Raw genomic sequence first — 13,139 nt, 5'->3', positions numbered from 1 at the left:
TTCAGTAAACTCAAGGCCACCTGGGTAGCTCAGTCAGTTAAGTGTCCGATTCTTAATTTTGGCTCCTGTCATGAATGGAGATGGAGCCCCGCGTTGGGCTGTGTGCTCCGCGGGGAATCTCCTTGAGATTCTCTCTCTTCCTCTCCCTATGTCTCTTCCCCCACTCATGTGTGCACATGTTCTCACTCTAAAAATAAATAAATAAATCTTTAAAAAAAAACAGAATTCTGTAAACTCAAGGCCTATCTTAGCTCCAGACCAACAGGGCACAGTGAAAATGAACGTCCCTCCAAGACTGTCTCATCATAGATCCAGAGCAGATCTGGAACCTTTAGAGACTGCTTAAGTGACCAAGAAATGGGAATCTGAGTCAGCAAGACACGAATGTTCATGCATCTGTCTCTCTACAATAAGCACAGAGCCTGTGGCCTGTGATAGTTTGCCCTGTCTCTTCCCCCAAGGTATGTGAAAATGGGTACGAGGTGAACCCATGCTGTTGCATTTAAGACATGGGTAAAGAATGAGTTTTGGGTTTTTGCTTGTTTGTTTGTTTGTTTTTTAATACCATTTGATTAGTGTCTATGCTGAAAACACAGGATTCCTAAGCAAGATTCCAGAAATGAAAAGTGCTTCTTCTCAGGACATCTTGGGTTCCATTTCAACCCAATGATTCTATTACCTGGCTTCAACAGGAGCCTGAAAAACAGCTATAGGTCCTCCAAGTATAGTACGAAAGCCTAAGATTTACTCAACACACGCAAAGACTTTTAATTTTAAAATTATACAGCCAGTTTATATTTATGGCAAATGCTTTTTAGAGAAACATTATGCTTGTTTTTCTGACAGTTAGATGTCGATAAACGATGAAAGCCTCCCATAAATCAAGGAGGAATAAATCTATTGTTTTTACGTACATCTATAAACACCAAATTAAAAATGTTGATTAGAAATACCAGAGGTTATAATTTAATTTGGCAAAACATCAAATTATAAATGATATTATACAAGTTCCCTATATTTGACTTGAACTTAAAATCAGAGTTTTGAAATTGACAAGGGCATTAGTTCAGACACCATAGTGGGGTATCACTGTTCCCCTCCAAAAGTCAGAGAAGCCAAAACATCTCTAAACTGATGTAGCTCGGGTTTATCCAGTGTTTCCTAGCTTATCTCCTAAAAGGACCTAACAATTGCCTAACACACCCTAAAAAACACTTCTAAAATAGCCCTTCAACCCTTCACACCACTTTGCCTGCTTTTTTCCTCTCAGACACGAGCCCTCCACAGAGAACACAGAGGTGTCACATCTGCCTTCCCAGCTGGCACCCAACTTCACTGCTGGCACAGAGGACAGAAGCCCAAGGAAACGCTATGTGGGGCCAAAAGGACATGTTAAGTTTCTACTGCAAAATCAGTGCTAAAGACAAGAACAAAGCCCAAGAATGGTCTGACCCACATTTTAAAACTCAGAAAACTAGTTTCTTCATGCTGTTGACAAATATATATATATATATATATATATTTTTTTTTTTTTTAATTATCTTTAAACTGCATGTGAATCTTTTGCCTCAACGGAACTATATCTAGTCTCCTCCTTCCCCCTAAACACACACATCAAATATGCAACAGGTGCTACAGACAACAGACTGCTTTTACGCTGTACATGAATAAAAGAGGTTTGTTTATTTTAATGTTTCAGGAATCAATAGGTTAGGGCTGCACGAGACCTCAGACTTCTTCTAGATCAACCCTTTCCCCTCTGAATATCAAAGAGTATTTGACCAAATTCACATTAGCTGATCAGAGGCAGAATCTCCAACCGCCCTGTTGACAGGACAGGCTCCACATCCCAGAGCAGCTTTCTCCAGAAGAGACCAGGAGTTATTTTTATGTCGATCCTGTTTACCAGCTCTCCCCAGCCCTGCCACTTCTTAAATGTGGCCCAACACATTGTAAAGTTCCTAAACAAACCTTTCTCTCCCTGTTTTTTTCCCTAAGTGTAAATTATAAGCAGATATTTAACTTCAAATAACTAATTACACCACAATATTAAAGTAACTAGTTCTTTCACCTTATTAAAAGGAACGTTGGTATGCAATACAAAATTCTGTATTTGATTTTTTCCCCATAGGCAGTTTTCCTATATTGTAAGCAATTAACACTCTAAAGTGTGCAACTTACAAGACAAAGAAATACTGAATAGTAGATTAATACCTGAAAGCAAATTTGCACAGCTAGGTCTGCAATATTATTGACTAATGTGTTAATCAATTGCTAATACATCTCTCAGCTCCATCCACCATTCCCCGAAGTGAGCAAAAATCTCACTTACCAAGAAAAGAGAACCATATTCAAAGGTCTCATTCAAATTTTCCTTCTTTAGCTCTTGTTTTTCCGTAGGTGTCCCATTTTCTTTTTCACCCTTCTTTTCAGGGCTAATCCTATCCATGCTGGAAGCATAGGTTATTTCCAAACACTCTGTGCTTTCCATTTTAACAGGGAGTAGGTCTCTGATCTTCTGGAAGAGGGTCGCCACAGACCCGGTCTCACATGCTGAATTAGAACTTGCTTTGTCAAGGTCTTCCTGATTCGATTTCATGGCAGATGTTGTTCTTGGAACCTTGTGTGAAGCATTTTTAGAATGAGTTGTAACATGCACAGCCTGGCTAGTAATGAGTTTATTAAATTGCTGCTTATGCGTCTTGTTAATTAGGATTTCTGCTTTTGTATCTACATTCAAGTCAGACCTTGGTGTTTTGTTCAAAGCGGTCGACTGTCTTGAGGAAGACCCTGATGAGGCAGGTGATGAGGTACTGGTTAAGGGAGGTCTGGGCGTGACCTTTGATAAAGTGGGGTCTTTGGATGGCAACACTGATCTAGACACAACTTTTGCTTTGACATTCTTGAAGTTTGGTCTTGGGTAACTTATAATTTCGGTTTTTCTAACTTTGCTGCCGAGAGGGGTGTTCATTTTAGTTGTCGATTTTCCTAAATTAGGTTTAGACGCGTTCATGGGTGTCCCCTTCAAGTTTGGTAAATTTCTAAGCTCTCGGTGACTCTTCTCCACTTTACTACATTTCTTGGTTGCTTCAGTAGGCGAAATAGAAAAGGTTGCATTTGGAGAATCTAGGACTGGCGTTGACATGCAAACTGGGTTATTTGTGCTAATGACCATATCATTTGCATCCCAACTCAGTTCAACTGATGAAGCCATCTTTTGTCCTGGTGGGCTACTCAGTATCAATTCAATGGTACGATTTTGGGTTTCTAAATCCTTTTCATTAGAGGCATTTTGTGTGTCTTCAGCCACAGTGACTTCGTGCTCTGGGTTCAGCACTTGGGCTTCGTTTTTATCAAAAGCTGGCACCAGTGATGGGCATTCATCATCTATAAGACAATTGGACACTGTTTCTCTTAAATTTTGGCTCATTTCCTTTTGCCCATATGAGCTCTGTGAATGTGTCTCACTATTTTGTTCATCTTTAGATAAACAAAAGAATTCTTGTAATACAAACTCATTGGGAACGTCCATGCCCTCAGAAACTGGTGTTTGAGCTTGTACCACTTTTTCTGCAGCTAGTCTTTGCTGTGACCCATCTGTGTAGTCACTGGTGACCTGTCCTGAAGAATATGGACACTGAATGCCAGTATCTGGAACAAGAGTATCAGTTTGCATCACATCAGAAAATGCTGTGTAAGTTGTGTCTTGAGCCTCTGCTACAGTGGCTTGTTGGTTTTCAAAGCTCTCTCCATAATTTGTTTCTCTCATGTGTATGTTAGCAGAATGGGAAGATGTAGGAATGGAACAGGATAAAGATGGGTTTCCACTCCCCATGCCGCTTGACCGCAGATTTCCAGAGGTATGCAAAGACAGGCTCTTTTCAATGGCATGCTGTGCTATAAAGGTGCAGTTAACATGATCCACGGTCATGTCAAATGTTTGGTTTAGCTCCAAAGCAGTAGGAGAGTCTGCATAGTACAAATCACCATTGCTGGGTTTCCACACGAAAGGCAGAGATGTCTCAGCATTCTGGTCCTGAAATGATTCTAGGGAATGACAACTGTTGGACAGGTATTTGGGCTCCTCTGTATTTACAACGTGTGCACAAGACTGAAGTGTAGAATCTTCATGGATATCAAATACCTCCTTACCAGTCAACTGACTTGAAGACTTTGGTTGATTAAGTACTTCCACACACTGAGGGGTTAAAGCAAGACTTTCATCAATGTCCACAGCAGAGCTGGTTTCATAATCAACCACCATGTCATCTGGCTTGGCAGGATTCCAATTCACCTTATTAGTTGACGAGTTCTGTACATGTGATTTTTGGTTGTATGCATATGTGTTTTCATTTTTATCTCTGATAAATAAGGACTGAAGTTCATCTTCTGTCTTCTCATCTGAATTATCATCATTCATCCTGAATATTAACTTTAAACCTCTGCCATTTTATTTCTTCTCGAAATCCTTTCAAATGAGAGGAAAGGAAAAACTGTTCATATCCAAAGTTTTAGCACAGTTGAAAGTTTCTAAGATGCTTTGAAGTTGTAATGATTTCTTGTTCCCTGGAAGAAATAAAATGATCAATTCAAGTAAGTATTATTAAAATTAGTAAGTCACTGCTTGATTAATTTCAATCACATTATTTTTACACTGGAACATTCACCCATGGATAGGAGTAAAGATATCCTTAGCTCAAGTATCACCGCCTTTCAAAGATGCTTTTTTATTTGAGGGAATGGGGCAGAAGCCAGAGACAGTGCTAAAACTGCCCCTGTGACTGACTTCACTTCTGAGCTACCCCCTCCATATTCCCATTGACTCTAATTTGTCAGACAAGGGAAGGAAACTCAATCTAACAATAGCCTTTCCTTCTTATTGGTTAGCTACTGGTGCTAATTTGCTGAGGACAATTCTAATTTATGCTTGTTGTTCCAACATAATTAGTAATAACTGCTTTTCATTTTCAGAAGGGTCCCAACCTGTAAACCACAACAAATGAGCTGATGATCAATGAAGACTTAGGGAAAAGAGAAATGCCAACACCTTGTTTTCATTCCCTTTCTTAAACATCTCAAAATTGGGGGGGGGGGGAGAAAGTTGACTCCCTAAAAATGTTAAACTGCATGACACCGATTTCTACTCTTAAATACCTACTACAGAGAAATGAAAACATATGCCCCCACAAACACTTGTATAAAAGTATGGGATTTATAGAAGCAGTAGTTATAATAACCAAGTAGAAGTTAATGTCAATTAGCTGGTAAGTAATAAAATGTTATATACCCATACAATGGCATAAACAATCCCCAAAAGAAAAAGATGGAATACTGTTACATCTATAAGGTGGATAAAATGTTAGAACTTAAAAATATTACACTAGGGGCTGCCTGGGTAGCTCAGTGGGTTAAAGCCTCTGCCTTTGGCTCTGGTCATGATCTCAGGGTCCTGGGATAGAGCCCCACATTGGGCTCTCTGCTCCTTGGGAAGCCTGCTTCCCCCTCTCTCTCTGCCTGTCTCTTTGCCTACTTGTATCTCTGTCTGTCAAATAAATAAATAAAATCTTTAAAAAATATATTACACTAAGTGAAAAAAGCCAGACATGGAAGACTATCTATTATGTATTATATTTTACATGAAATGTCCAGAATAGGCAAATCTATAAAGACAAAGTAGATTAGTGATTCTCTAGAGCTGAGAAAGGGTAAGAGGGAAGGGAAAGAGCCGTGATGGCTAATTAGGATGTTTCTTTTAAAAGTCATGAAGGTGTTTTAAAGATCGTGGTGATGGTTGCACAGTACTGTAAGTAGACTACTGAAAACTACTGAATTGTACACTTAAAAAAAATCATTGAAAACAACCCATGAAAACTTTCAAATTCAGGATTTTTGCAAATAACTGGAAGTTGATTATGCTTTCAGTCAAATTGAAGTGCTTAAAAAGGGGCCAGTGCTCAAGAGAGGATGGCAAATAAGTCATAGAAATATATGGTCACTTGGATTAGATTTCTAATCCTGGTATTAAAAGTCAATCAGAGGTCACTGTTCTGTCCTAAAGAAGTAAAACATACAAGCAGCGGCTCTTTCTGCCCACGGTTCTGTCCCTGTGCTTTAATAAACCACCATTTTGCAACCCAAAAAGAAAAAAAAAAAAAGAGATAAAACATACGTGAGGGGGTAAAATGGCAACCTGTAACCTCTAAGTTTGTGACTAAAGAAATATCTTTTTTCCATTTTGTAATCCCTTCTCTGTAATCAGACTTCAGTGACCTAAATACAACCAGGGGAGTAGAAACCAGGGAAGAACTGAGAGTATCTGTATCTTCACGAACAGTGCTCTGTGTGTTTCTGGCCACGCATCCTGAAACCAGCCTTCACTGGGGGGAGAAAGAAAGGTTGCAATGTTCAGCTTGACAGCATGCATGTGTGCTATAAACACACACACACACACTCAAAAGGAGACTGAATTCTAAAACAAAGGCCGTATGATTTATATACTGATGGGAAATATCAATTACTTACACTAGTTTTTGGTGTTTTTTTTTTTTTTTAAAGGTTTTATTTGACAGAGAGGGGGTGGGGAGCCTGACTTGGGCTTAATCCCAGGACTTTGGGATCAGGACCTGAGCCAAAGGCAGATGCTTAACCAACTGAACCACCCAAGCACCCCTTCCACCATAGTTCTTAAGTCAATCAACAAATCACTGAAGTAATAGTCGTGTGGCTACCCCCTTAATAGAAGTTTTACGAGAACACTAATTTTTTTTTTTTAAATCCTGGGGTGTAAAATATGTTCAAACTGAATATTTAAATCAAGAAGTACATTTATTCTTTTTTTTAGACTTATATGTGTGGAATATAATTTCAAAAAGCAGTAAACATGTTATACCTTGTCTGTTTTCATGAAAGTCAATATTCATTTAAGAGATTCTGGTATTAAAAAATATGAGCACTGTAAACAGAAGCTTTTAATGGAAATCATAGAAGTCATTTGCCTACATAAACACAGTCATTAGATTCAATTAAGGAGTTTTACTACCTGAGCTCCTTCTTCCAAAGTACATAAAATATTATTAAAAAAAAACTTTGATAAAAATGGAATAAATGGTTCATATGTTAAGGAATTTCAAGTTATTTTTAAAATAAATGAATAAAATCCTTAAAATAAATAAAATAAATGAATAGAATATAAATATTTAATGGGATACAGACATTCTCCATTTAGGTGGGTTTTTTTTTTAATAGTTTTCTCCTTCATAAATAACACTCAACATTTTTGCAATCTTGAACTACCTGTGATTATTTCCTTTGGAAAAAGTTCCTAGAAATATAAGCATTGCCAAGCTAAAGAAATGATATTTTAGGCTCTTGATCCAGTTTGCTAAATTGTTAGGTAAAAGGAGAGGGGGAGGAACATATATATATATTTTTCATAATAAATACTTATTTATTATGCATAATAAATATATGACCCGAGTTTTACTTTTAAAGTTCATGTATTTTATTTTATTCAGCATTTTCCCCCAAGTATTTTTCCAAGTCATTATAGTATGAAAACATTTCTAATGGTTGTAAAACTCCAAAGCTTAAATGTTTTAGATTTATAAGTCAGTAATTATGAAGAGTAATGAAAATGTAAAGAACTGATTAACTATTCCAACTTTCATATGACTGTTTAGTATACTTGGGTTTATGATTTTTTTAAAGATTTTATTTATTTGACAGTGAAAGAGATCACAAGTAGGCAGAGAGGCAGGCAGAGAGAGAAGGGGAAGCAGGCTTCCTGCTGAGCAGAGAGCCCAACGTGGGGCTCTATCCCAGGACCCTGAGATCATGACCAGAGCCAAAGGCAGAGGCATAACCCACTGAGCCACCCAGGTGCCCTGGGTTTATGATTTTTAATTCACAAAAACCAACCAAATCAGGTGAGAAAAGCTATCCAAAACAAACAAACAAACAAACAAAAAAATTCTCCCCTCCCCAAATGCATTGAGAAGGAATACTTCAGGACAGTTTTCATAGGAAATAAATTTACAGAAGTGTTTTCTACGTCAGTAGCTAAGAGTAAAGAATTTGCGGTACAAAGACTGGATACAAAAAACAAGATTATCAGCTCCAGAAATAGTTGGAAGATCAACATTCACCAAAGAAAACAACAGTTTCAACATATCTTTATGAAGATAAAGGTATGGTCAGGAAAAGGTTGACCAGGATTCCCTCAGGAATTTTGTCAACAAAGTTTAAAGTCAGTCATTTTGTCTGATGGCCAATTTCATTCCTTTCCCACTTAAAGAATAGTTTCTCAGTTTCTACTACATGCTGGACTCATTCTTTGATAAGTTCACCTGACCCATGAAGTAATGTCTTTTTATTTCTATAATTGCAATGTCATTTGTGACACCTTCAAAGTTACTATTTGGGCAATGCTCTTTTATTAAAGTCAATCAAAAGTTAAAAAGAAAATAAAGGCAGAAAGGTTGGGATAAATTATTGTCACCTGAACAGTTAACTTCTCAACTTGTCCTTCAACAGCATTATCTACCAGAACAAAGTAGAATGATCAAGTTTCCTATTTAAGAATGCTATCTGGGAAAATAAAGAGATCTTTTTCAGAGAAAATTCTGGATGAGAGACAAATTCTCTGCTTACTAAGATTTGAGAATATGATAGAATGGCTCCTCTTGAATAGAAAGGTTACCAAAATTATACATTTTTATAGTGATTTGTAAGGTTAAAAATTAATCTGTACCAAAAGAAATGGCCATTGAAAAGAGCTGGTAGTCTAAGATTTGAGCTATTTCAACAATTTTGAAATATTAGATTACTTTCTAAGTCTTAGCTTAAGAAGAATGATTGTTTATTCTCCAAAGGCTGAAATTCCACCAGTTATTACATTGAACAGATATACCTAAAAAGATAAATTATATAAATTAAGTTTTTAGGATATAATTGAATTCACTGTCATTAATACTAGAAAATATTTTAATATTTTATTTATTTATCAGATAGAGAGTGAGAGTGAGCGAGTACAAGCAAGGGAGCAGCAGGCAGAGGGAGAAGCAGGCTGCCCACTGAGCAGGGAGCCTGATGTGGGACTTGATCCCAGGACCCTGGGATCACGACCCGAGCCAAAGGCAGACACTTACATGACTGAGCCACCCAGGCATCCCACTACTAGAAAATATTTTAAAGATCTAATTCAAACACCCTCATCTTATAAGTGAGAAAACCAACGGTAAGACATTACCTACATGACTTAGCCAAATTGGTCACTAGAACATTACTACTAGATTATACAATAGTTGTGTGCCTTATTCACCTACTGAACTATAAACCCAGTAGAGGGCTATTTATACATCAGTAGGTATCTTCTACATCCTCCTTTTACTGTAATGCCCAACCTGGTAATTTGAACTTAGTACAGATAAACTTGCTACCTCATATGGGAATTATGAAATAAAGGTTTCCAGAAGTCACATGTGAAAACAGTTTCAGTACTTTATAGCCATAAAAAACTTAAATTTTACTCCTTATCTGTGTCTACATATGGCAAGCCAATCATAAGATTTGAATACAAACACAGCTAAAATTTGCGGCTTTCAAATCATAGAATCATATCAGTTCTTCTTAAAGTTATTATGAAATCAGAAATCATAGAACTAAAGCTCTCTAGGCTTCAAAACCCAGTATACCTGGTCTTGAACTTATTTTAGAACAGAAAAGAAGACAGGTGTAGAATATCTGAGCTATCAACTTTATTCTGAAGTGAAAAATAAAGTTGAACAAAAAATAATCACCATGTGTTACTGACATCTTCAAAAAACTCTCCCTTCTGTTCAAACTTTTCAAGGTACTAAAAGTTTTACCCCTGAGCCTCATGATAGTACCACTCTCCACAGTTTAAGTTTGAACTCTTAAATTAGCTCCTACAACCCACCTTTTGACAAACTCAACCTCCTCCAGCAGCGTTTAATAAAGCAGATCTTATCCCTGAGAACCCAGAACAAGCATACCAAGCAGTCAGTTTCCTAAGCGTGTAAGGAATTCCCATGAAGCCAGTTAAACAAGAGGAGAGCCAGCACGGGTGTAATGGATTTTAGAATGAAGGCTATGGGGGTATCACCACAGAGTTGGACGTTACATACAACTGGACCTTTCAAGGAAAAAATGCAGATCCATTCAGGAGGTCTGATTTGGGGCTTGAGATCCTGCATTTCTCTCTCTCTCCTTGGTAATGCTGAAGCTCTCAGTCCACAGACCACCCTTGGGGCCACAAAGACGTAACCAGAGAGCTTCGAGAAAAGAATACCAGTTGAGTCAAGACGATCAATAAAATTCACAGGCCGCCCAGCCTGCTACCTCCACACCCAACTGTAAAACTTGTTATCCTAACTGCGGATAGACTTTCCTTACCTCTGAAAGCTAATGTAGGCTTTGTCCTTCTTCTCTAAGGGGGAATATTGCCATCTACAAAAAATTGGGCAGTTTTACTGTCATGGAGAAGGTTGCTTCTACATCCACACGTGGAGAGAGTTCATTTAGTGTAATGTTCCTGCCCTCTTCTGTCCTTTTACTCACTCCACCCAGGAGAAATAAAGTGCTTAATGGATTCTGGGAAGAACTAGCTGAGCAAGGACTGGGGTGAGGTAAGTGGCATCTACCTCTGGCACTGAACTGAAGATGATCAGTAACAGTGCTCCTTTGAGCCATTCTGGAGCCGGAGGCAAAGGGAAAAGTCAGGAATACCAGCCCTATCTTGTAAGTTGTTTTAAATACATGTGTGTATGTATGTGTGTGTGTGTGTGTGTGTGTGTGTGTGTGTATTTATAGTTATATAAAAATATGTATATATTGTTTAAATTTATATATAGTTCATGTTATATATATATATTCATCAATTCATTTTCAAATACTATGTTAAATATTATTTTTTAAGATTTTATTCATTCACCTGACAGAGAAAGACACAGCAGCGAGAGAGGGAACACAAGCAGAGAGAGGGAGAAGCAGGCTTCCCGAGGAGCAGACAGCCCATCTCGGGGCTCGACCCCAGGACCCTGGGATCACGACCTGAGCCGAAGGCAGACTCTTAACAACTGAGCCACCCAGGTGCCCGTATGTTAAATATTATTTATCTTGACCACTGAAGGTTTCTTGGCACCTCTTACACTCCTGACTGGAGGCCAGTCCCTCCCTCACCTCGCCGTCCCTGAGGCCCAAGCCTGCTACCCACACAGCAGAAGCTCTACTCTCCTCCCCCAGGAACAGGCTCTGCCCTGACAGGGGAAAGGTACAGGTGAGGCCTGCCCAGTTTCTGCTCTGCCTTGATGGCTCACTCACTGTGTCTCTCAAACATAGCCCCGTGCATCAAGCCACTTTTCATCTATAATTCATGTATAATTATGGATAAGATTCTCTAATTAGAGAATCTGCAATTATAATTCATCTATAATTTCATCCATAATATTATCTTACTGCCTTCCTCTTTCTCTTATTCCTCAATGGCTCATAACCAAAAAGAAGATAAAGGCATGAATACTCCTCACACAGCTTCACAGCCAATCCTGAGCAGATGCTGACCCCAGCCCGGGAGCACAGCCCCAGAGGCCAGAGCCCTGGTGAGCCAGGCGTTTACTCCTCAGGTGTGGGATCACACGGGAGGGCCACGGAATCATCCAGAAAGAACTGCAGTGGCTGCAGCAACCCCAGGCAGCATATGGGATTTGGGGCAGTAGCTTTTCACAAACCATTTTAGGAGAGAGAATAGATTTCAACAACCAGTTCAGTCACTCCCAATCGCACTCTTGAAAAGGGTGTGTGTGTTTAAGAGCTTTTATTTATTTGAGACAGAGAGTGACAGTGAGTGAGCAAACGGGCACAGATGTGGAGGGGTGGAGAGGCAGAGGGAGAGGGAGAAGCAGACCCCCTGATGAGCAGGGAGGCCCACACAGGGCTCCATCGCAGGACCCTGAGATCACGACCTGGGCCGAAGTCAGACGATTGACTGACTAAGACATACAGGCGCCCTTAAAAGGAGTTATTCTTTATCGTTCCCTCTCAAAACTGTAATTCTATTATATGAAGCAACAAACCGTAAGAAATCAACAAGGAGTAATGTTTGCAGCAGCAAAACACTCGCAGAGTAAACTGAGCTTCTGCTGTGAGCAAGGTAGCTGGCACTTTGGTTCAAAGCACAGGTCAGAGTTTTTGTTTGTTTTTGTTTTTTTAATTAAATTAATTTGTTTATTTTCAGAAAAACAGTATTCATTATTTTTGCACCACACCCAGTGCTCCATGCAATCCGTGCCCTCTATAATACCCACCACCTGGTACCCCGACCTCCCACCCCCCCTCCACTTCAAACCCCTCAGTTGTTTTTCAGAGTCCATAGTCTCTCATGATTCACCTCCCCTTCCAATTTCTCCCAACTCCATTCTCCTCTCTAACACCCCTTGTCCTCCATGATATTTGTTATGCTCCACAAATAAGTGAAACCATATGATAGCTGACTCTCTCTGCTTGACTTATTTCACTCAGCATAATCTCTTCCAGTCCGGTCCATGTTGCTACAAAAGTTGGGTATTCATCCTTTAGGTCAGAGTTTTTTACACGCTGGTGGTTTGAATCCTCTATCCTACAATCAGCTCACTTTTTCAGTGAGGATGAGGGTTTTAAGCAGGACGCATGCGGCAAGAAACTTTAAGCTTGGGACCATATATGCATTTGATCCGAGTTGGAAACCCTAGCTCATGGCAACTCTGTCCCTCAGTTAAGTGGCTGGTTCCATGGAAAGAAGACTGCACAAACTCGTAACTGGAAGAAAACAAGGCCAGCACTGCACATCTAAAAGAAAGCTGTGAGCCTTGGCACAAGCACAGGCATTCAGCAGGCAGCTTTTTCTGCACAGGCCACGCGGATATACCTTGAACTACCCCTGGCAGGTGGGGACAGAGAGCAGAAGATTCACTGCAGCCCAGCAAGACAGCAGAGACAGTCACACTTCAGGCAACAACGTCTTCACAGGTCCTTGAGGACAACAGTATTTATGGTGGTTAACAGTATTTATGGCTTTGAAATGGCAAAGCAGATTTGTGTGCCCTACAGCAAACTAGAATGTTCCCAGCTTTCAATTGTTAATA

The 13,139-nt window shown here is 39.3% G+C and overlaps 1 protein-coding gene across 1 annotated transcript in view; it reads right to left on the bottom strand.

Annotated features, from left to right (window-relative positions):
* MTUS1 (microtubule associated scaffold protein 1) overlaps window positions 1–13,139 on the bottom strand; it is a 162,302-nt gene that overhangs the window by 108,182 nt on the left and 40,981 nt on the right. Inside the window, 1 exon segment of the mRNA XM_082715602.1 lies at window positions 2,333–4,566. Within this exon segment, the coding sequence (XP_082571728.1) occupies window positions 2,333–4,420 (2,088 nt within the window). The 5' untranslated portion in view covers window positions 4,421–4,566.

Source organism: Mustela nivalis, assembly GCF_964662115.1.
Source record: "Mustela nivalis genome assembly, chromosome: 20".
Classification (NCBI taxonomy): domain Eukaryota; kingdom Metazoa; phylum Chordata; class Mammalia; order Carnivora; family Mustelidae; genus Mustela; species Mustela nivalis.
Note: the sequence above shows the minus strand (reverse complement) of the source record. Positions and strands in the feature narration are given on the sequence as shown.